Genomic DNA, 20,666 nt, shown 5'->3' with positions numbered 1-20,666 from the left:
TCTGGTCGCTACATGATCTGATATACGGCAGAATCTTTGCATCTGCTTAAACTGAGATTTAGCTGTGGTTTGAGGAATAGGCCACGAGGGTTTGATTTTGGAGGGTACCATCAGCCATCCTCTTTCTTTCCCTCCCTCCTCCCTCTTTTTCTTCCTTTTCTATTCCCTTTCTCTTTCACCCATCCTCTTCGGCTTCCTTCCTTTAGTCTCTCCTTCTATTCTATTTCTTTTTTTTTCATTCTCTCCTCTTTCCTTCTTTCCCTCCCTTTTTTTTCATGCACTGTCCCCTTCCCCCTTCTTCCTTCCTCCTCTCATGCTCTCCTTTTCTTCCTCCCCCTTTCCTTCCTTCCTTCCCTCTTTCTTTTCCATCTACTTTCCATTTTCCCCCCGTCCCCTTCTCTTCTCCTATGCGATCCTTCTATTTCATTCCTTTCCATTTCATCCCTTTCCCTTTCTCCCTTTCCCTTTCCATCCCCTCTTTCCTTTGCCCCCCTCTCCTCTTGCGCCGCTCTCCCCCCTCCTCCAGGGCCTCCCCCGGGGCGGCTCTTCCCCGAGCCCGCCCCCAGCTGGGCTCGTCCCCTCCGTCCCCCGTCGGCTGCTTATAAAGGGGGCGTCCCAGCCGGCCGCCGCCGATCCGGCTCATCGGGAGGAACGCGATGATCAGCGCCAGCGCCGAAGCAAAATGCTGGATGGACACCCCCGGCAGCGACGGCTCTTCTTCTCCTCTTGCTGCGCGATCCTAGTTCTGCTCTCCTGCGCCCCGGACCTTTCCGCCGCCTACTTCGGGTGAGCGCCCCGCGCCGCGCCGCGCCGGAGGATCCTTGCCTCTGTGTCCCCTTCCCCTTCTTCGGAATTGCGCGGGACCGGAGGCTGCAAATTTCCTCGTCTCTCTTAGGAACCGTGGTTCCCCGGGGGAGCTGCATCTTCCCAGAGCCCCTCGGGCGACGGGGGGTGGGGGGCGACCTCCGCTGCCCCATTGCCAGCCGGCGCCCCTTCCCCACTTTGCCATCCAAGCGCGCAGCCTAACCTTCCCCTCCTGTCTGGGGCACGTAGGGCAAGTGAGCTCCCTTGCGCGGGGCAGTTAGAATAATCCTAGTCCAGCCTCCTGCCCAAGGCAGGGGCCCCTACACCTCTTGCCTCGCTCCTACGCGGAGAACCCCCTAATTTGGCGTCACCTGTTCCCTCCGGAGCGCAAATGGGTCTCAAACCGGTTCCCCAACGCTCGGTGCTTTGTGCGCAACGATCGGTCGCGCCTCCGAGTCCCTTTCAGCACCCCGGCCGTCGCTGCGCCCAGCTCTCCCACTTCTCTCTGCCTCCCACTAACTTTGGCAAACTTTCTATACCCTCTTCCCTGTTCCCCGCCCCTTTCATGGGAGTATCGGCCGACTCTGTGGAACTACAAAGCCCATCGTATGCAGCCTCCGGGTGGAGGGGTGGGGATGTGCTTTGAGTCACCTGTGATCAAAGTTGGGGACTGTGAACAGGTGGATTGTGGCCCTGTTTTGCGGTTTTGAAATGGGCTGGGGAGTTATGGAGGAAGCAGGGAAGGAAGAGAATTATTAATAGATAGAATTAATAGATTAATAGAATTATTATTTATCAATGGATCAGATTTTAGAAGAGAAGAAAGTTTGGCTTAAGGCCACAAGGCTGGCTAAGGCGTTTCAAGAGAATGAGGACGTTCTTGTTCTACCTTCTTAAAAATCTTGCAAAATTGATATTTTATGTTCTGTAAGTCCTTCTCTCACCTGGTTAAATGCCCTTCTCTCACCTGGTTAGATATCTGGGGTGACAATTCCTTGATTAGAAGCAGCAGATAAAAATGAAAACCCAAGCAGGTTGGCAGGACTATTTCAAAGTTCTGATTCCATTTTAAGAAGAAATTGGCACTTTAAATCTATTCATACCTGAGATTTTTTAAAATTCTATTTGAATACATGGAGGGGATGGGAAGTGCCCGGTTGAGACATGAGTCTGAATAATTAATCTTTAATTGATATTAAATGCTTCTTGGAGATTCTTTAATGCAGTTCATTTTTCAGCCTTATCTCCTGCTGATTCAAAGAAAAATATTCTTTTCTCGTTATTTTGCTGTAAGAAATTCAGTGTGTAACAATACATGTGGGATTAATTGCCCTGAACTCTTGGTGCATCTTGGAACTGATATATTGAAGAAACTGTGACATAAATGATAAACAATGTCCCAGTTTGGTATTGATCCCTTGAACAAATCTCAAAAGATGTTGGCTAATATAATGATCTTATAAAAAGATCCAGGTTATTAGTAAACTCTTAGAGTTGATTAGATTTGAAAAAAATTAATATTAATTTAACCTTAAATGTTTTGTAACTTTAAGAGATTTGGGCTTCAACTCCTGGCTGGGGAATTCTGGGAATTGAAGTCCATACCTTTTGAAAGTGTTCCAAACTGCCTGTTAAGGGTTTGGATGTGACATTTTCTTAGAATTCAATAAAACTAGCAGTGTTTATTTATTTATTTTTTATTTTTTGCTTTTTTATAAAATAGGTCGACCCATTCTTCAAACACGAGTTAACTTCTCGGTCGATAAGAACCAAAATGCTAGGCCGCCTCTCCTTTGGCTTTCTTGCTGTGACGTCTGGGGTTGCTGTGCATGATGGTTTGTGAAGTCCAGACCAAACCATCGTGTTCTTTTTCTTGAGGATAGGTGAAGTTACAGATTGGCAAGTGGATGGTTTTGGAATAATGAACCTAAATGTGATGCATCCTGGGGAGTTTTTAAGAAGAGATGGGATTATCTGAAATGGTATAAGGTTTCTTGCTTGAGCAGAGGGCTGGACTAGATGACCTCCACAGTCCCTTCCAATTCTGTTATTCTGAAATGAGTGTTTTTAAAAAGTCTGTTGCATTTTAAACTTTGCATCTGTTTAAGGGTGAGCATGCTCTGGTCTGGTGTGTCTGGAAGATGTTAATTGTTCACACTGAAGTTTTCCTGCAGTTTAGCTCATGTCTCGTGTGGGAAAAAAAGGCTTTGGTTTAACACAGAGTTTAACACAGGGTGGCAAATATTGAAAATCAATAATTTGTGTCTTCATATTCCCCGTGATTCTTCAGAGAAGTTTCAACAACATCTTTACAACCATCTAAACCCTCCATAAGCTGCAGTTTGCAAACAGCTGGAGAGAAGGTGATGGTGTGTGTGTGTGTGTCGGTTTAGTGTGGGCGTGTGTGCATGGGTGTGCAAGGAAGGAACTGAGACAAAAGAGGTACAAAGAATAAAGGCAGCTGAAAGGAATTTGGTATTATTAATGGTGAGGTGTCTTTACTGTGGGTGTGCAAGGAGGTAATTGAGACCGAGAGGTACAAAGAATGCAACCAGCTGGAAGGGATAATGGTGAAGTCTCTCTTTGGTGTGTGAGTGTGTACGTGGGTGTGCAAGGAAGAAACTGAGACCACAGAGGTGCAAATAATGAACACAGCTGTAGGGAATGTGATAGTATAATGGAACGGTCTCTCTTTTGTGTGGGCTTGTGCATGGGTGTGCAAGGAAGGAACTGAGACCACAGAGGTGCAAAAAAGGAAACCAGCTGGAGGTCAGAATGCTGAAGTCACTCTTTCAAATGTGGGTGTGTGCATGAGTGTGCAAGAAAGAAGACGTGATCAATGACCCACAAATAATCTTGTCTAGAATATATGTTTTTGGTCTTCTGCAAGCTACTGGTTTAAAAATGGGAAGGAAATAAAAATCAACCGAGAAGATAAACAGTTATTTCCTTGTTTTCTTTTTTTTTTTCCTGAGAAGAAAATGGGCTGATTTGGAAATTGGATTTTGCCTACTTTGACTGATCTGTGCCCAGTCAGTTTCTCTCATTTTCTTTCTGGAAATCATAAATGGGTGAAGAACCTTCTCCCACTTTTATACCCACATACCCTGCCTCGTCTTTTAAATTATTCCAGGTTTTTTTCCTAGATAGAATTTCCTTCCATCTTAAGTAAGCGCTCTACTTCTAATTAAATTGGGTGATATTTCGAGTGTCTAAACCAATGTTTTCAAAACTGGATGATTATTTTGAGTGTCTAAACCAATCTTTTCCAAACTGGATGATATTTCAAGCATCTAAAACAAGTTTTTTCAAACTCTGGCAACTTTAAGAGAAGGTGACTACATCTCCCAGAATTCCCCAGACAGCTGAATGGGGAATTCTGGGAGTTGTAGTCCACCTTCTCTTAAAGTTGCCAAGTTTGACAAACACTGTGTAAAAAATTCCTGCACAAGTTTTGCCGCTTGCTAAAATCTGTGATTGGAGTTTTTTGGGGGGAAGGGTGAGTGTGGAAAAAATATTGCAATTCCCACGGCTGCCGGCAGAGGGATCCATTAAACCATCAATTAATTGGGGGGGGGGAGGGGGGGGAAGGCTGATTTTCTTATTTTAAAGCTTTGCAGGTGTATCCTGTCCTTTAAGAAAATAAAATATTTTCATGGGAAAGTTATTTTACCCTCTTTCTTCCTTCACACCCCTGTTCATTTCTATTTATTTTTTTTTCCTCCCTGGAAGGATCCAGAGAGAACTTATCTGGAGGAAAACAGAGGGGAAAAAAATTGCAAGAATTAGCTGGAATTCCCGCCCCCCCCTCCCTTTGCTGGCTGGCTTCGAAACTGGGCCTCTGATCTTCTTCCTACGGGCCCGGTTTTGCAAATCGGGGCTTGGGAATGGAATGGGAAACCTGGTTTTTGCAAGAACCGAGAAAGAAACACCATTTTTTGCAACCTGTAAAGAGATCGGTATAAATAAAGGACAATGACTGTAGCTCAGGGTTGAAAAGAGCTTGGTTGTCATCTTGTAGACGTTACATAACTGAACTAGGTAGCATCATCAGTGCTAGAAGAGAGTGGGGTGTGTGGAGGGGAGAGGAGGAGGAGGAGGAAGAGGAGAAAGAAGAGAAGGAGGACTGTGGGGTCTTTGGTGCTCTCTGAGCTTGGTTGTTATCTCGTAGACGTTTCATAACCCAGCCAGATAACACCATCAGTGCTAGAAGGGAGTGGGGTTGTTCTCTGTTTATACAAATAAAGACGAACACAATACGGAAGCCTGATGATGGCAGATGGGATTCTGCCAAAACGTTGCTACAACTTTAAAAGCACAACTACAATGACGTGGGAAAATACCCGAACAAAGCTGAATACCACACACACACACACACACACACACACACACACACACACACACTCCCTTCTACTGCTGTGGATGTTACCTAGTTGGGTCATAAAATGTCTGCAAGGAAAACCCCAGGCTCAAAGAACACAAACAACCCCACAATTCTTCTCTTCCCCCTCCTCCTCCCACTCCCTCCTCCTCTTCTCCGCCCTTCTAGCTCTGATGATGTTACCTAGTTAGGTCATGAAACGTCTGCAAGAAAACCACCAAACACAGTGAGCACCAAGGACCCCGCATTTCAATCCCCAGCTACAAATTTTCCCTGTTTTAATCATTACAAAATGGTGTGCTTTATCTCTTATTTTACATTTTCTCATCAGAGATGCAAATAATTTAACGTGCAGAAAGCCAATTGGGTTCGGAAGCATGGGCTGGGATGTAAACCAGGATTGAGGGTAGCCACAGGGGCCGAGCTACATTTGGGGCAAACCAAGGCTGCCAGCCCCCTTTTATTTCATACAGAAATGGACTCAGTCCTCTATGATTCCTGCATTGGTCTACAAACCTACCATTTGTTTACAAGCCTACCATTCCTGGCTAAAAGATTCTGGTTTGAACCTCTCCCATGGTGGTTTATTGAACAAAACGTGGTTTAGCCCAGGGGAGGAGGGTTTCTATGCAGCTGTGAGCCATGCAGAGAGTCCTCAACTTATAACTATTTGTTTAGTGACCATTCAAAGTTACAATGGCACTGACTTACCAGTTTTCACACTTACGACCATCGCTGCATCCCAAAAACTTGGGTGTTTGGCAACTCGCATGGATTTATGATGGTTATTGTGTCCTGGGGTCATGTGATCCCTTTTTCCAAGAGAAGCAAAATCAATGGGGGAAGCCACATCAAGTTAATGACTGTCAAAGTACAGCCAGTCCTCGAATTATGACCAAAATTGAGTCCAACGTTTCTCTTGCTAAGCAAGGCAGTTGTAAAGTGAGTTTCGCCCCATTTTACAACTTATATTGGCCATGGTTGTTAAGTGAATCACTGCAGTTGCTACAACTGGGTTGTTATAGGATGCTGGCTGGGGAATTCTGGGAGTTGAAGCCCACCCATCTTAAAATAGCCACATTTGAATAACTCAGGGTTCAACGGCTAGCTTTCTGGGTTTCAAGGAAACACTTAGAGATGATGCAGTTAAATAGTTTTAGGAACATATCTGAAACTGCTGAAATAAAATTAAAAATAATGTTTAGAGTCCTTGAGGATGGTGCCCTCAAAGCCTAAAATAAACAGGTGTATTCTAGGTTAAATTGATTGGGATCTAAGGTGAGTCCCTATATTTGTGGGTAGTGGGGTGGATGGATGGATGGATGGGTAGAACAATAGGTAAATTGCTGGATGGATGGATGGATGGAGCAATGGATGGATGGAGCGATGGATGGATGGATGGCACTATAGATGGATGGATGGGATGATGAATGGATGGAGGGCTGGAGAGAGGCATAGATGGGTGGCCAACTGGAGGACTGGTAGATGAATGGATGGAGAGATGGATGGATAGAGCGATGGATGGATGGATGGATGGATGGAGAGATGGATGGATGGGGGAGGGAGGCTAGATGGATGGAGAATTGGAGGACTGGTAGATGGATGGATGGAACAATGGGTGGATGGAACAAGGGTGGATGGACTCTAGATGGATGGATGGAATGATCAATGAGTGGATGGAGGGATAGATTGATGGAGGTCTGGAGGTCTGATAGATTTATGGATGGAGAGATAGATGGTGGAACAACAGATGGACGAATGGAACTATGGATGGATGAGTAGGACAATAGATAAATGCATAGATGGAACGATGAATGGATGGACTATAGAAGGATGGATGGGATGATCAATGGGTAGATGGATGGATGGATGGATTGGGGAGGGAGGCATCGATGAGTGGAGAATCAGATAGATATATGGATGGAGAGATAGATGGTGGCAAAATAGATGGATGGAACTATAGATGGATGGATGAGTCGAACAATAGATAAATGCATGGACAGAACGATGGATGGATGGGGGTACTACAAATGGATGAATGGGATGATCAATGGATGGACGGAAGGAGAGAGGCATACATGGATGTAGGGCTGGAGGCCTGTGGCTGGATGGAGAGCTGGGTGAACGGAACAATGGGTGGATGGGACAATGGATGGATGGATGATTGGATGGATGGATGGACTATAGATGGATGGGTGGGATGATCAATGGAGGGACGGAGGGAGGGATAGATGGAAGTAAGGCTGGTAGATTTAGAGATGGAGAGATGGTTGGATGGGATGATAAGGGGAAAAATAGAAAGGAAGGAAGGAAAGAAAGAAGGAAAAGAAGAGAGAAGAGGGGGACATTCCCCTCCCTGCCTGCCTGCCTGCCTTGTCTGCAGAGCCCCTCAAAGGCTCACACCACGAGATCCTTCTTGGACCCCTCGACGTGAACTGGCTCTCCGATCTTCTCTTACAGCCAAGCCACCTTCAAATTCTTGGCTGCACAATGCTTACTTCTGAAGGCCGCCTTTGGCACGTAATCCACCTGTTCTTCCCAAACCGGGTGTCCTACCCTGGGTGGGCTCCTAAGACGACCCACCAAAGAAGCCACGTCTCCCCTTCCTAACAGCCCCTCCCCCAGATGCAGGGAACTGACCCTCCAGATGTTTCGTGCTGTCCCAAGGGATGAAGTTGCCTTCCTTGCAGCTTAAAACGTGGCCTAAGCCCAAATCACCATAGTTTATTCCACCAACTCTGGTTAATGCAACTAGTCCTCGACTTACGACCACCATGTTGTCACAGCCATTAAGCGAGGGAGCTCGCATCCACGACCTGCCACCGTCTCTGCAGGCTTCCTCGTTGACTTGGATTGTCAGTAGCCAGCTGGGAGGCTTGCGAAGGTCCATCAAGTGACCGCAGGATGCCATGATGGTCGTAACGGGGAAGACCATGCAAGAAGTAACTTTTACCGGTGCTGCCCTAACTTCAAACGGTCACTAAATGAATGTCATAAGTCAAGGACTACCTATAGTGGTTTAGAAGGACTACCTATAGTGGTTTAATGCACTTGTGTGCATTACAAAGTTTTCAACCAACACATTGTCTCAACTATGGCAGTCCTCAACTTAAGACCAACGTTTCTGTTACTATGTGAGACAGTTAAGTGAACTTTGCTGCATTTTATGACCTTTCTTGCCATAGTTGTTAAGTGAATCACTGCGGTTGTTAAGTTAGTCACCCGGTTGTTGAGTGAATCTGGCTTCCCCTGTTGACTTTGCTGGTCAGAAAGTCGCAGAAGCGGATCACGAGACACTGCAACGGTCATAAATTTGAGTCAGTGGCCAAGCAGATGCCAAAACGGTTGCAAGTGTGAAAAATGGTCATGTCACCTTCCCCCCCTCCCAGTGCTGTTGTAATTACAAATGGTCACCAAACAAATGATTGTAAGTCGAGGACTACCTAAATTTTAGAAATTCTGGTGAGTTCATGACACACAACCCCAAATTCAGGAATGCATTTGGCTCAATAGTAGTAACTGTGAGGGGGATCTTGGAGCCAGCCGTGTGCTGCAGCTGCCAAAAAGGCCAATGCAATCCCAGGCTGCATTAAGAGAGGGATGGAATCAACATCACCTGAAGTGTTAATACCATTTTATGATGCCTTGGTAAGATCATATTTGGAATATTGCAATATAAAGAAGACTCTAGAAAGAATGCAACAAAGAGGATTAGGGGACTGGAGGCTGAAACATACAAAGAACGGTTGCTGGGGTTTTGGTATGTCTAGTCTAGTGAAGAGAAAGACCATGGGCGACAGTCAAAGAGGCAAAATTTGCCCATGGAAACGGGAAGAAGGCTCGTCTCCCCAACAACTTTGTAATAGAATTATAATTTTCGGAGTCTTCTCTGCAGGAAGTTCAGCCAGGGAAAACATCAACAGTTCCATGCAAAAGTCTGCTGGTTTTGCTAGAGTAAGGAAATAAACAGACTTAGAGGTACGGACGCCACAGGAAATATTAACTCAGGAGAACACACACAGAGCCGGTTCTGCGCTGCACCCCCTTCTCCGCCTCCCCTCCCCCGATAAAAAGTATTGCGTATGCAGATGGCGAGAAATAATCAAACTAGCAACCCAGAGGTTGCAAAGCGAGCCAGCAAAAAGGTCCTCGTGCCGCAGAACTGGAGATGTGGAGGTTGAAACCGGAGCTGGTGAGCCCAACTCCTGCCAAGAATTTGGACGTGGTCTGTGCTTTTGGGAGGGGTGGGACGACAACGTTGCGGTCCAACACATGCTTTGCAAGCAGGCAGGGTTAGGGTTCAGCGGCCGGTCTCTCCTCCTGAAAGTCTGGGGAAATCCAGGAACCTCCAAGAACTGGAGATACCAAAACTCGAATGGTGGGGTTTGCAGAAGTGGTGTAGGGTTTGGAAAGGAGGCAGAAGGATCGTTTCCTACTCCAGGTGGCTTTGGTGCCTAGGGTGGGGCTGGAACTCCCAGGCGCCTGGCGACCGGGCCCAAAATTGGCCAGGTGGCTTTGGTGCCTGAGATGGGAGCAGGACGCGACGTTTCCTGGTGATCGGATTGAAGTCACGCGGGAGGCTTTGGTGCCCTGTGGTGGGCGAACACCACCCCCCACCCCGCATTTCAGAACCTCCTTAAGTTTAAGGAGATCCCCTGAGGCAGGAGAGTCGAACTCAAGCCCTGTGGATCTGGCCCACGAGGTGCTCCGGTCTGGCCCACGGCACTGCCCTGGAAATAGCGAAGGACCTGCCCAGGCCACCACAGGTATCCCCAACACCAGTGATGTCGCGCTGGCCATGCCACCCGCGGCTCCCCCCCCAAGGTCAAACACAACCCTGATGCGGCTGTCAATGACATTGAGTTTGACACCCTTGACCTCAGGAGTTTGGGCAGAAGGAGGAGGGGTTTCTCCCCGCTCCTCTCCTCCTCCATTGTGCAAACCCCACTTCCTTCCAGCAATGGGGATCTTCCCGAATTGAGTCATGAAACGTCTACAAGAAAACCACCTAGCTCAGAGCTCCAAGAACCCCACTGTTCTTCTCTCGCCCCTCCTCCTTTCTTCCTCTTCCTCTTCTCCTCCTTCTCTTCCTCCTCCCCCCTCCTCCTTTCCTCTCCTCCTCCTCCTTTTTTTCCTCCTCCTCCAACCTCTCTGACAGTAAAAACAATCAACCCAGGGAACAGAAGTTGCCTTCAGAAGTTGTGGGAGCTTCATCACTGGAGGCTTTCAAGAAGAGACGGGACTGCCCTCGGTCAGAAATGGTATACAGGGTCTCGTCCTTGGGCAGGGGTTGGACTAGATGAGCTACAAGGTCCCTTCCAACTCTGATTAACTGTATTCTCCTCCTCCTCTTCCTCCCCTCTGCACTCATGCGGTCACATATAGGGCACTTGGCAAACAGTCTGCATTTATACTCTTTTGAGGTGTCCTATACTCATGTCAATTTATGATGATGATTATTTTTTGCTGGCAATCGGCATTTATTTCTTATTTTGGGCAAAAAATGCCCCCTAGCAAAGCATGGGTTTGCTTAACAACCCCTTGTGTTCGCTTCATGACTTCTGGGTTCACTTTCTGACCGCTGGATCCGTTTAACGATTGTGGCAATAAAGTTCAGGAAATCGGGCCACGCTGTGACCTGGTTCACAACCTCCATGACTTCCAGCAGAAATTGCATGCTCAATGACGGTCATAAGTCGAGGCACAAACTTTGAAGTGGCATCCATCGAAAACTTTAAACCACCATTCATGACGGCACAGCTTTTACAGTTGTTTTTTTTTTAAATAATTGCAATTTGTACACCAAACTCAATCGTGTGTTTCGAAAACCAGAACCAAATGTGTAGTGGTTGAAGAGTGGTCAGGCACGGGTTCAAATCCCCATTTAGCTTTGTGTTTGTCCAATACTGGTAGGTCTCTTCCAAAAGTACTAATTTCCAGAATTGGCTAGATTTTCTCATCGTTTCTGGAATTAGCGGTTTAGTGAAGTTGGAGACTTTCAGGTTCTGAAACCAAAACTGGATTTTTTTCCTATATTTTTTACTTGGCTAGAATTTGCAAAAAATACCCAACAACCACCTTTTAAATTTAAGAGGATTTGGCCCAGGCTAGGAGCCTAGAAATGAATATAAAAAACATGATGATGATTTTGCAATTTTCATCTTCTATGTTTCATTTCTTCTGCCTTGATTTTTAATTGCCTTAATGTGGTTCGAGATAATTCAGCATGCAGATAGTCCTTGATTTACAGCCATTTGTTCAGATGTTACAACAGCACTGAAAAGGGTGCCTTGGGGTCTGAAGGGACTATGTATACTGGTAGTCCTCAAGTTATGACCACAACTGAGCCCAACATGTGAGTTTTGGCCCATTTTACAAACTTTCTCACCACAGTCGTTAAGTGAATCTGGCTTCCCCAATGACTTTGCTCATCAGAAGGTGGCCAAAGGGGATCATGAGACACAGCAACCGTCATAAATACGAGCCAGTTGCCAAGTGTCTGACTTTTGATCACATGACCGTGCAGATGCTGCAATGGAAAAAAACAGTCACAAGTCCATTTTTTCAGGGCCATTGTAACTTTGAATGGTCACTAAACGAACTGTTGTAAGTTGAGGACACCTGGATCGGGATCAAGATAATTCAGTGTACAGGTAATCCTTGACTTACAGCCATTTGTTTAACAACCATTTGAAGTTACCACAGCAAAGGTGACTTACGTTGTGTGTCCTCGCATTTATAACTTTCGCAGTTACTGACGACTTTTTCATACTTATGATGGTTGCAGCATCCCAGTGTCACAATATGAACATTTGCAACCTTCTTGGCTGGCTTCTAATAAGCAGAGTCCATAGTGGGAACCTCCATTCTGCAACCTCCCCTCCCTTCCAGCACTGATGATGTTACCTAGTTGGGTCATGAGATGTCTGCAAGAAAGAACCAAGTTCAGAGAGCACCAAGGACCCCACCCTCCTCCTCCTCCTCCTCCTCCTCCTGTTCCTTTTCTCCCTCCCTCTGTCCCTCCCTCCCTCTTCTTCTTCTTCTTCCTCCCTCCCTCTCTCCTCCTCCTCCTTCTGTTTCTCCTCGTCTTCCTCCCTCCCTCCTTCTCCTCCTCCTCCTCCTCTTTCTCTTCCTCCTTCTCCCTGCATCCCTCTTCTCCCCACTACTCTTCCTCCTCTTTCTACTTCTCCCTCCCTCCCTCCTCCCCATAACTCTCCCTCCCTTCTAGCACTGATGATGTTCCCTAGTTGGGTCATGAGATGTCTGCAAGAAAAGCCACCAAGTTCAGAGAGCACCAAGGACCCCACCATCCTCCTCCTCCTCCTCCTCCTCCTCCTCCTCCCTCCTCCTCCTCCTCCTCCTCCTCCTCCTCCTCCTCCTCCTCCTCCTCCTCCTCCTCCTCCCTATACCACTGGTGATGTTCCCTAGGTGGGTCTTGAAACATCTGCAAGAAAACAATCAAGTTCAGAGAATACCAAGGATCCCACAGAAAGAGAAACCCAGATAAGCAGGGATTAACACCATACAAACTATCAAGCAGAAAAGAATATCCCAATTGAGAAAGGAGAAAATCACACCTTCATCAGCACTGGAAGGGCAACCTCTTGTATGTAAATAGGAGCAAACCCCACACTCAGTAACATTGATGATGAAACCAAGTTGGGTGGTGAAACGTCTCCAAGAAAACCACCAGCTCAGAGACCACCAAGGACCCCAGCGTGCTGATGTCACCTGGCATGCAAAGAAGAGTTTGATTTATTTGGACAGGAAACCTGACAGGGTGGTGAACTCATAACCAATGATTGTTTTCTGGCCTGTTAAAGAGTTGAAGCGAACAATTAACTTTCCGACTTGACTTTCCATCTCTGTTGAGTCAACCGCCCAGGACATTTCAAGTCAGATTGGCCGACGGAGGTTTCCTTGCTGCCTTTCAAATCGTTCCTTTTCGATGTCGAGGCTGGGTGGGCGATCACAGCAGAGGACAACTGGCAAACGGGTGCCTGGATGAGCCTTAATTTTAAAATAAAAATAAAGTTGGATTCCAACTGAGGATCACAATTTGAAAAGAAATCACCCTGTGACATAATAACTAGGTTGGAACAGCTTGCTAAACTAACCCTAATTCCATTCCATTCCTCTCGTCTCCTTTCCTTTCCTTTCCTTCTCCTTTCCTTTCCTTTCCTTTCCTTTCCTTTCCTTCCCTTCCTTTCCTTTCCCCTTCCTTTTCCTTTCCTTCCCTTTCCTTTCCTTTCCTTTCCTTTCCTTTCCTTCCTTTCCTTTCCCTTCCTTCCTTCCCTTCCCTTCCTTCCTTTCCTTTCCTTTCCCTTCCCTTCCTTCCTTCTTTCCTTTCCTTCCCTTCCTTCCTTTCCTTCCTTTCCTTTCCTTTCCTTCCTTCCTTCCTTCCCTTCCTTTCCTTCCTTCCTATCCCCTTCCTTTCCTTTCCCTTCCTTCCTTCCCTTCCTTCCTTCCTTCCTTTCCTTTCCTTCCTTTCCTTCCCTTTCCTTTCCCTTCCCTTCCTTTCCTTCCCTTCCTTCCTTCCCTTCTTTCCTTTCCTTTCCTTCCTTCCTTCCTTCCCTTCCTTCCTTCCCTTCCCTTCCTTTCCTTTCCTTTCCTTCCCTTCCCTTCCTTCCTTTCCTTTCCTTCCCTTCCCTTTTTCCTTCCCTTCTCCTTTCCTTTCCTTCCTTTCCTTTCCTTTCCCTTCCTTCCTTTCCTTTCCCTTCCTTTCTTCCTTTCCTTTCCTTCCTTCCCTTCCTTTCCTTTCCCCTTCCCTTCCTTTCCTTCCCTTCCCTTTCCTTTCCTTTCCTTTCCTTTCCCATTCCTTCCTTTCCTTTCCTTCCCTTCCCTTCCCTTCCTTTCCTTTCCTTTCCTTCCTTCCTTCCTTCCTTTCCTTTCCCCTTCCTTCCTTCCCCTTTCTTCCTTTCCTTTCCTTCCTTTCCTTTCCTTCCCTTCCTTTCCTTTCCCTTCCTTTCCTTTCCTTTCCTTTCCCTTCTCCTTCCCTTCCTTTCCCTTCCTTCCTTTCCTTCCTTCCTTTCCTTCCTTCCTTCCCTTCCCTTCCTTCCTTCCTTTCCTTTCCTTCCTTTCTTCCTTTCCTTCCTTTCCTTTCCTTTCCTTCCTTCCTTTCCTTCCTTCCTTCCTTCCCTTCCTTCCCTTTCCTTCCTTTCCTTTCCTTTCCTTTCCTTTCCTTCCTTCCTTTCCTTCCCCTTCTCCTTCCTTTCCTTCCTTTCCTTTCCTTTTTCCTTCCTTTCCTTTCCTTCCTTTCCTTCCTTCCTTCCCTTCCTTTCCTTCCTTTTCCTTCCTTTCCTTTCCTTTCCTTTCCTTTCCTTTCCTTTCCTTTCCTTTCCTTCCCTTCCTCTTCCTTCCTTCTCACTCCTGACTGCAGTTCTCCTGGCATGCTTTTTCAGAGGTGGCTTTCCATTGTCTCCTCTCCTAGGGCCGAGAGGAAGTGATTGGCCCAAAGCCACCCAGTTGGCTTTCATGCTAAGGCAGGACTAGAACTCATTCTCTCCTAGTTTCTAGCCTGGCACCTTCACCACTAGACCAAACTAGCTCTCTTTAAACCCCCATCCCCAAAAATTGTCCTCCAGAGGACCCTTTCCTCTTTGGGACATGATTGGCTTCAGAGTGGAAGCCAAGCCAGGGGCCAGGTGTCCCATCCATCACCGAGCTGTTGAAAATGAGAAGGTGAGACTTATAAGGTTGTCTGTGGTGTTAGGGAGACAAATGGGTGACGGATTACAACAGTCAGTTGTTTCTCTCTCTCTCTCTCTCTCTCTCTCTGTGTGTGTGTGTGTGTGTGTGTGTGTGTGTGTGTGTGTCTTTTGTGAGCTTGGTGGGAGCTAACGGAAACGGATAGGTTGGTAACTTGATCCCTCCCTGTTACACTGAATAGAATAGAATAGAATATTGGCCAAGTGTGATTGGACACACAAGGAATTTGCCTTGGTGTAAATACTCTCAGTATACATAAAGAAAAGATACATTCGTTAAGAATCAAGAATCATCAGGTATCATCTCATTATCTCTCTCTCCCTCGATCTCTCCTCTACTCTTATTAGTTCTCTACAATATCTATCTGCCTGCCTGCCTGCCTGTCTATTTGTCTGTCTGTCTGTCTGTCTGTCTGTCTGTCTGTCTATCTATCTATCTATCTATCTATCTATCTATCTATCTATCTATCTATCTATCTATCTATCTATCTATCTATCTATCTATCTAACACTCTCTCTCATTATCTCTCTCCCCCTCGATCTCTCCTCTACTCTTATTAGTTCTCTACAATATCTATCTGCCTGCCTGCCTGCCTGCCTGCCTGCCTGCCTGCCGCCTGCCTGCCTGCCTGCCTGCCTGCCTATCTATCTATCTATCTATCTATCTATCTATCTATCTATCTATCTATCTATCTATCTATCTATCTATCTATCTATCTATCTATCTATCTCTATCATCACACTCTCTCTCTCATTGTCTCTCTCTCCCTCTCTCTTTCCTCTAGTCTTACTAGTTCTCTACAATATCTGTCTGTCTGTCTGTCTCTCTATCTATCTATCTATCTATCTATCTATCTATCTATCTATCTATCTATCTATCTATCTATCTATCTATCTATCTATCATCTCTCTCCTCTATTATTTCATTTCTCTCTCTCTCTCTCATCTACCTGTTATCTATTTTCTCTTCTCTCTCTCTCTCTCTCTCTGTCTCTGTCTCTGTCTCTGTCTCTGTCTCTCTCTCTCTCTCTCTGTCTCTCTTCCCCTCCTCTCTCTGTCCCTCACTGGTGTGAATATCCTTCCTAGCATAGCTGGCTGGCAGATTCTGGGAGTCGAAGTCTTCCCATCTTCCAGCTGCCCCGAAAATTGAGCCACCCTGGCAGGGACCTTTTCACAAGATCGCTTTGCAAGGCCAGCCATGCCGATGAGCCTCAGAGAACAATCTGTCCAGACCTCCTTGCCTGCCTGCCTGCCGGCTGATCTGTTTTGTTTTCCTAAAGTTGCAGCCTGCTGGTGTTGAAAGGGGAGGGAGCGTATTCGAAACAGGGCGGTAGATGAAGAATCAACAAACAGTTGCCATCCCTCCAGCCGCTGCTGGTCTTGTCCCGAGTCCCACAGCTGTTGTCTGAAGGAATCCTTGGGTGGGAAGCTTGGATCACAAGCTGGAGACTCCTAACTGCCCTTGTGCCAAGATTGAGGAGAAGAACTTGGCGGCTGGCAAACCCTGGTGGACCTCCAGCACCATGTGACCTTAGCTGCCCTTCCTTTCTCATTCCTGCTTTCCATGAAACACGAGGAGCCCAGAGGCCCAACCCACCCCACCCTCAAGTCTTAAGCCATGGAGAAGAGCTTGGGTTAGGAGATTCAGAAGGTCACCACATGGCTGGCTCCTATTTAAGTGATTGTCCACTAGGACAGTGGTCGCCAAACAATGGGCCGAGGACCACTGGTGGTCCGCAAAGAAATATCCCCACCCAAAGCAATTAATCCAGGCTGCGTGGGAATAACAAGGCTGCGCCGCCCACATGGCCCGTGGGAACACAAGGCTTGCGTCGCTTGCATTGCGAACAACACGAGGTAGTGAGGGGAGGGGGAAAGGGCGGAGGAGGGGAACTTGCCCCACTTGCCCCACGCACCTGGCCTGGCCACCGGGCTGCTTCTTTCCGCTTCTTTCCGCTTCTTTCTTCTGCTTTTGGCTGCACGCAAGGAAAGCAGCAAAAGTCTTTCTTTCTCTCCCCCAAACTTCGCCAGAAATGAGTCTTTGGGACCCTGCAAGGCCTCCTGCTCCAAGAGGCTGAGCCGGCAAAGACTCATTTCTGGCGGAGTTTGGGGGAGAGAAAGAAAGACTTTTGCTGCTTCTGCTGCTTTCCTTGCATGAAGCCAAAAGTCTCTCTCTCTTGCCCTGAGAACGAAGCTGGAGACAGTATCCTGTGATCCGAAATAAAGAACAATCGGTCAGTAGGAAAACAGGATGGGGGATTTTCCTGCAGACTTTTGGGGGATTTTCCCAGGGTCTTCTTTCTTTCTTTTTTTCTTTCTTTCTTTCTTTCTTTCTTTCTTTCTTTCTTTCTTTCTTTCTTTCTTTCTTTCTTTCTTTCTTTCTTTCTTTCTTTCATTTTCTTTCTTTTCTTTCTTTCCTTCTTTCTTTTTCTTTCTTTCTTTCTCTCCTTTCTTTCTTTCTTTCTTTCTTTCTTTCTTTTCTTTCTTTCTTTCTTTCTTTCTTTCTTTCTTTCTTTCTTTCTTTCTTTCATTTTCTTTCTTTCATTTTCTTTCTTTCTTTCTTTCTTTCTTTCTTTCTTTCTTTCTTTCTTTTTCTTTCTTTTCTTCTTTCTTTCTTTCTTTCTTTCTTTCTTTCTTTCTTTCTTTTCTTTCTTTCTTTCTTTCTTTCTTTCTTTCTTTTTCTGGTCTGCGGGATTTAAAATGATGAGTTTGGTGGTCCCTGAGGTCCAAAAGGTTGGCAACCCCTGCACTAGGACACCAAGATCCCTCTCACAGTTACTGCTGTTGAGCCAAGATTAGGTGGGACCTGGTTCAGTAGATCTTGGAGTCCTAGTGGACAATCACTTAAATAGGAGCCAGCCATGTGTTGCAGCCACCAAAACGGCCAAAGGCAATCCTAGGCTCCATTGACTGAGGGACAGAATCAGGAGTGGGATTCAAAATTTTTAACAACCAGTTCTGTGGGCGTGGCTTAGGTGGTAGGCGTGGCTTGGTGGTCATGTGACTGGGTGGACATGGCTTGGTGGTCATGTGACTGGCTGGGCGTGGCCAACTCAATATCACTTACATCGAGTCACGCATCTCCTCGCCTGGCCTCTCGTGACTGTGGGGATGCTGCAACAGTCGTAAGTCTGAAAAATGGCCATAAGTCACTTTTTTCAGTGCCTTTGTAACTTTGAATGGTCCCTCCACACAAGCAAAGTACCAGCAAAGGAGGGGGGGGGGGAAAACTCCAGAGACGTTCCTGAAGACAGGAAGTCTAGTCCTGCCAAGAATGTAATAAGGGTTAACGGAGAGGCAGTTTCTGTAAGCAACACCAGAATGTTTCCTTCCTGCCTTCCTTACAGGATTAGCCCAGTAATTTCTTCTAACAACCGGTTCTCCGAATTGCTTAGAATGTTAATCGGTTCTAGCGAATAGGTGCAAACTGGTAGAATCCCACCCCTGGATAGAATCAAGATCGTGTGAAGTGTTAATAGCACTTTATAAAGCCTTAGTAAGGCCACACCTAGAGTAATGCATCCAGTTCTGGTCAACATATTATAAAAAAGCTGTTGAGACTCTGGTAAGAGTGCAGAGAAGAGCAACCAAGATGATTAGGGACCTGGAGGCTGAAACATATAAAGAACGGTTGCTGGAACTGGGTAGGTCTAGTTTAGAGAAAAGAAGGAGTACAGGAGTCATGGTAGCAATCTTGCAATATTTGAGGGACTCCTACAACCTATTCTTCAAAGCCCTTGAAGGCAGGACAAGAGGCAACGGATGGAGACTAATCAAGGAGAGAAGCAATTAATGAGAAATTTCCTAACATTGAGAACAAGTAACCAATGGAACGACCTGCCTCCAAAAGTTGTGGATGCTTCAATACAGGAAACTTTAAAAAAAAAATAAAAGAGAGAGAGAGAGAGAGAGAGAGAGAGAGAGAGAGAGAGAGAGAGAGAGAGAGATTGGGTAGCCATTTGTCTGGAATGGTATATAGGATCTCCTGCTTGAGCAGAGGGTTGGATTAGATGACCTCCAAGCTCCCTTCCAACTGTGCTATTCTGTCCTGAAGGATCAGGTCACCTGCTCCACGAATGCAGCATCCTGGTTTCTCCAGTGGCCAATGATAGTCTGTAAAATTGGCCCAGTGGATAAAACTCTTTTTATCATCTTTCTGGAGCAAACCATGTTTTAGCTGGAGAATTCAGGAGGTCCAACTAACTATCAGGAGTAGCTTACTCCTCAGAGAACCGCTCCTCCCTACTTCTTAAAACCATCCAACTTGGTTGTCATCACTACAACCAGGGGTGGGATTCTACCAGTTTGCACCTATTCGCTAGAACCAGTTGTTAACATTCTAAGCAGTTCGGAGAACCGGTTGTTAGAAGAAATTACTGGCCTAATCCTGTAAGGAAGGCAGGAAGGAAACATTCTGGTGTTGCTTACAGAAACTGCCTCTCCATTAACCCTTATTACATTCTTGGCAGGACTAGACTTCCTGTCTCAGGAACTTCTCTGGAGTTTTTTCCCCCTCCTTTGCTGGTACTTTGCTTGTGTGGAGTGACCATTCAAAGTTACAGTGGCACTGAAAAAAGTGACATGGCCATTTTTCAGACTTACGACTGTTGCAGCATCCCCACAGTCACGAGAGGCCAGGCGAGGAGATGCATGCCTCGATGTGAGTGATGTGGAGTTGGCCACACCCAGACAATCACATGACCACCAAGCCACGTCCACCAACTAAGTCACCCCCACAGAACCGGTTGTTAAAAAATTTGAATCCCACCCCTGACTACGACATGTACCTTGGGACCTCCGTGTCTTCCAGGTATCTCGGTTATTTGCCCATCGCAAAGAACGGGGTTCATTGCTGGTCCCCCCTCCTATAAATGCTGTTTACGGGGCCCACAAAGTTTAGTTCAGTTTTATTGTCATTGCACCTCGTACAATGAAATTAAATACCATTTTCAGATGACTATGAAAATAAACACAAACATCCATCCTTCACATTCTATGAAATTGAATGGCAGGTTTTGGCAACTGACAGGCACAGTGCATCTGCAGGGGGACATCTGATCCATTGGCTTTGACGCTTCCTTGCTGCATGAAATTATGACTGGTAGTCCTCCACTTACGACAGTCATGACCGCCTCTCTCCACCCCCTGTGGTCACCTGACCACATTTCAGGCACTTGGCAATTGGCCCGTGATGACGGCTGTTTGCACCTGTAAATCACCTGACCCTGATCAGTGATGTTTTTTGCCAACATCTAGCATTATTATGTTTATTTATATATCCAACACACATTCCTCCTCCTCTTTTAACTCCCCCCACCCATAACGACAACCCTGTGAGGTAGATTGGGCTGAGGGAGAATGACTGGTCAAAAGTCACCCAGCCGGCTTTCATCTTACAGATACAGATAATCAGAGGTGGAAGGGACCTTGTAGGTCATCTAGTCCAACCCCCCGCCCAAGCGGGAGACCATACACCATTTCTGACAGATGGCAGTCCAATCTCTTCTTGAAAGCCTCCAATGATGGCGCTCCCACGACTTCTGAAGGCAACTTCTGTTCCATGGATTGATTGTTCTCCCTGTCAGAAAGTTTCTCCTTATTTCCAGGTTGAATCTCTCTTTGTTCAGTTTCTATCCATTGTTCCTACCTAAGGTGGGACTAGAACTCACCGTCTCCTGGTGATTGGCCCAAAGTCACCCAGCTTGCTTTCATGCTTAAGGTTGGACTAGAACTCCCCGTCTCCTGGTGATTAGTCTACAGTCACTGAGCTGGTT

At 46.4% G+C, this 20,666-nt stretch overlaps 1 protein-coding gene across 1 annotated transcript in view; it reads left to right on the top strand.

Annotated features, from left to right (window-relative positions):
* Positions 1-637: 637 nt before the first annotated feature.
* WNT9A (Wnt family member 9A) overlaps positions 638-20,666 on the top strand; it is a 33,529-nt gene continuing 13,500 nt past the window's right edge. Inside the window, exon 1 of the mRNA XM_087947816.1 lies at positions 638-786. Within this exon, the coding sequence (XP_087803942.1) occupies positions 683-786 (104 nt within the window). The 5' untranslated portion in view covers positions 638-682. The remainder of the gene's footprint in view (positions 787-20,666) is intronic.

This window comes from Notechis scutatus, chromosome Z, assembly GCF_049901735.1.
Source record: "Notechis scutatus isolate UNSWTSFEM ecotype Mainland chromosome Z, rNotScu1.2, whole genome shotgun sequence".
In the NCBI taxonomy this organism is placed as follows: domain Eukaryota; kingdom Metazoa; phylum Chordata; class Lepidosauria; order Squamata; family Elapidae; genus Notechis; species Notechis scutatus.
This window is presented reverse-complemented; position numbering and strand designations above follow the sequence as displayed.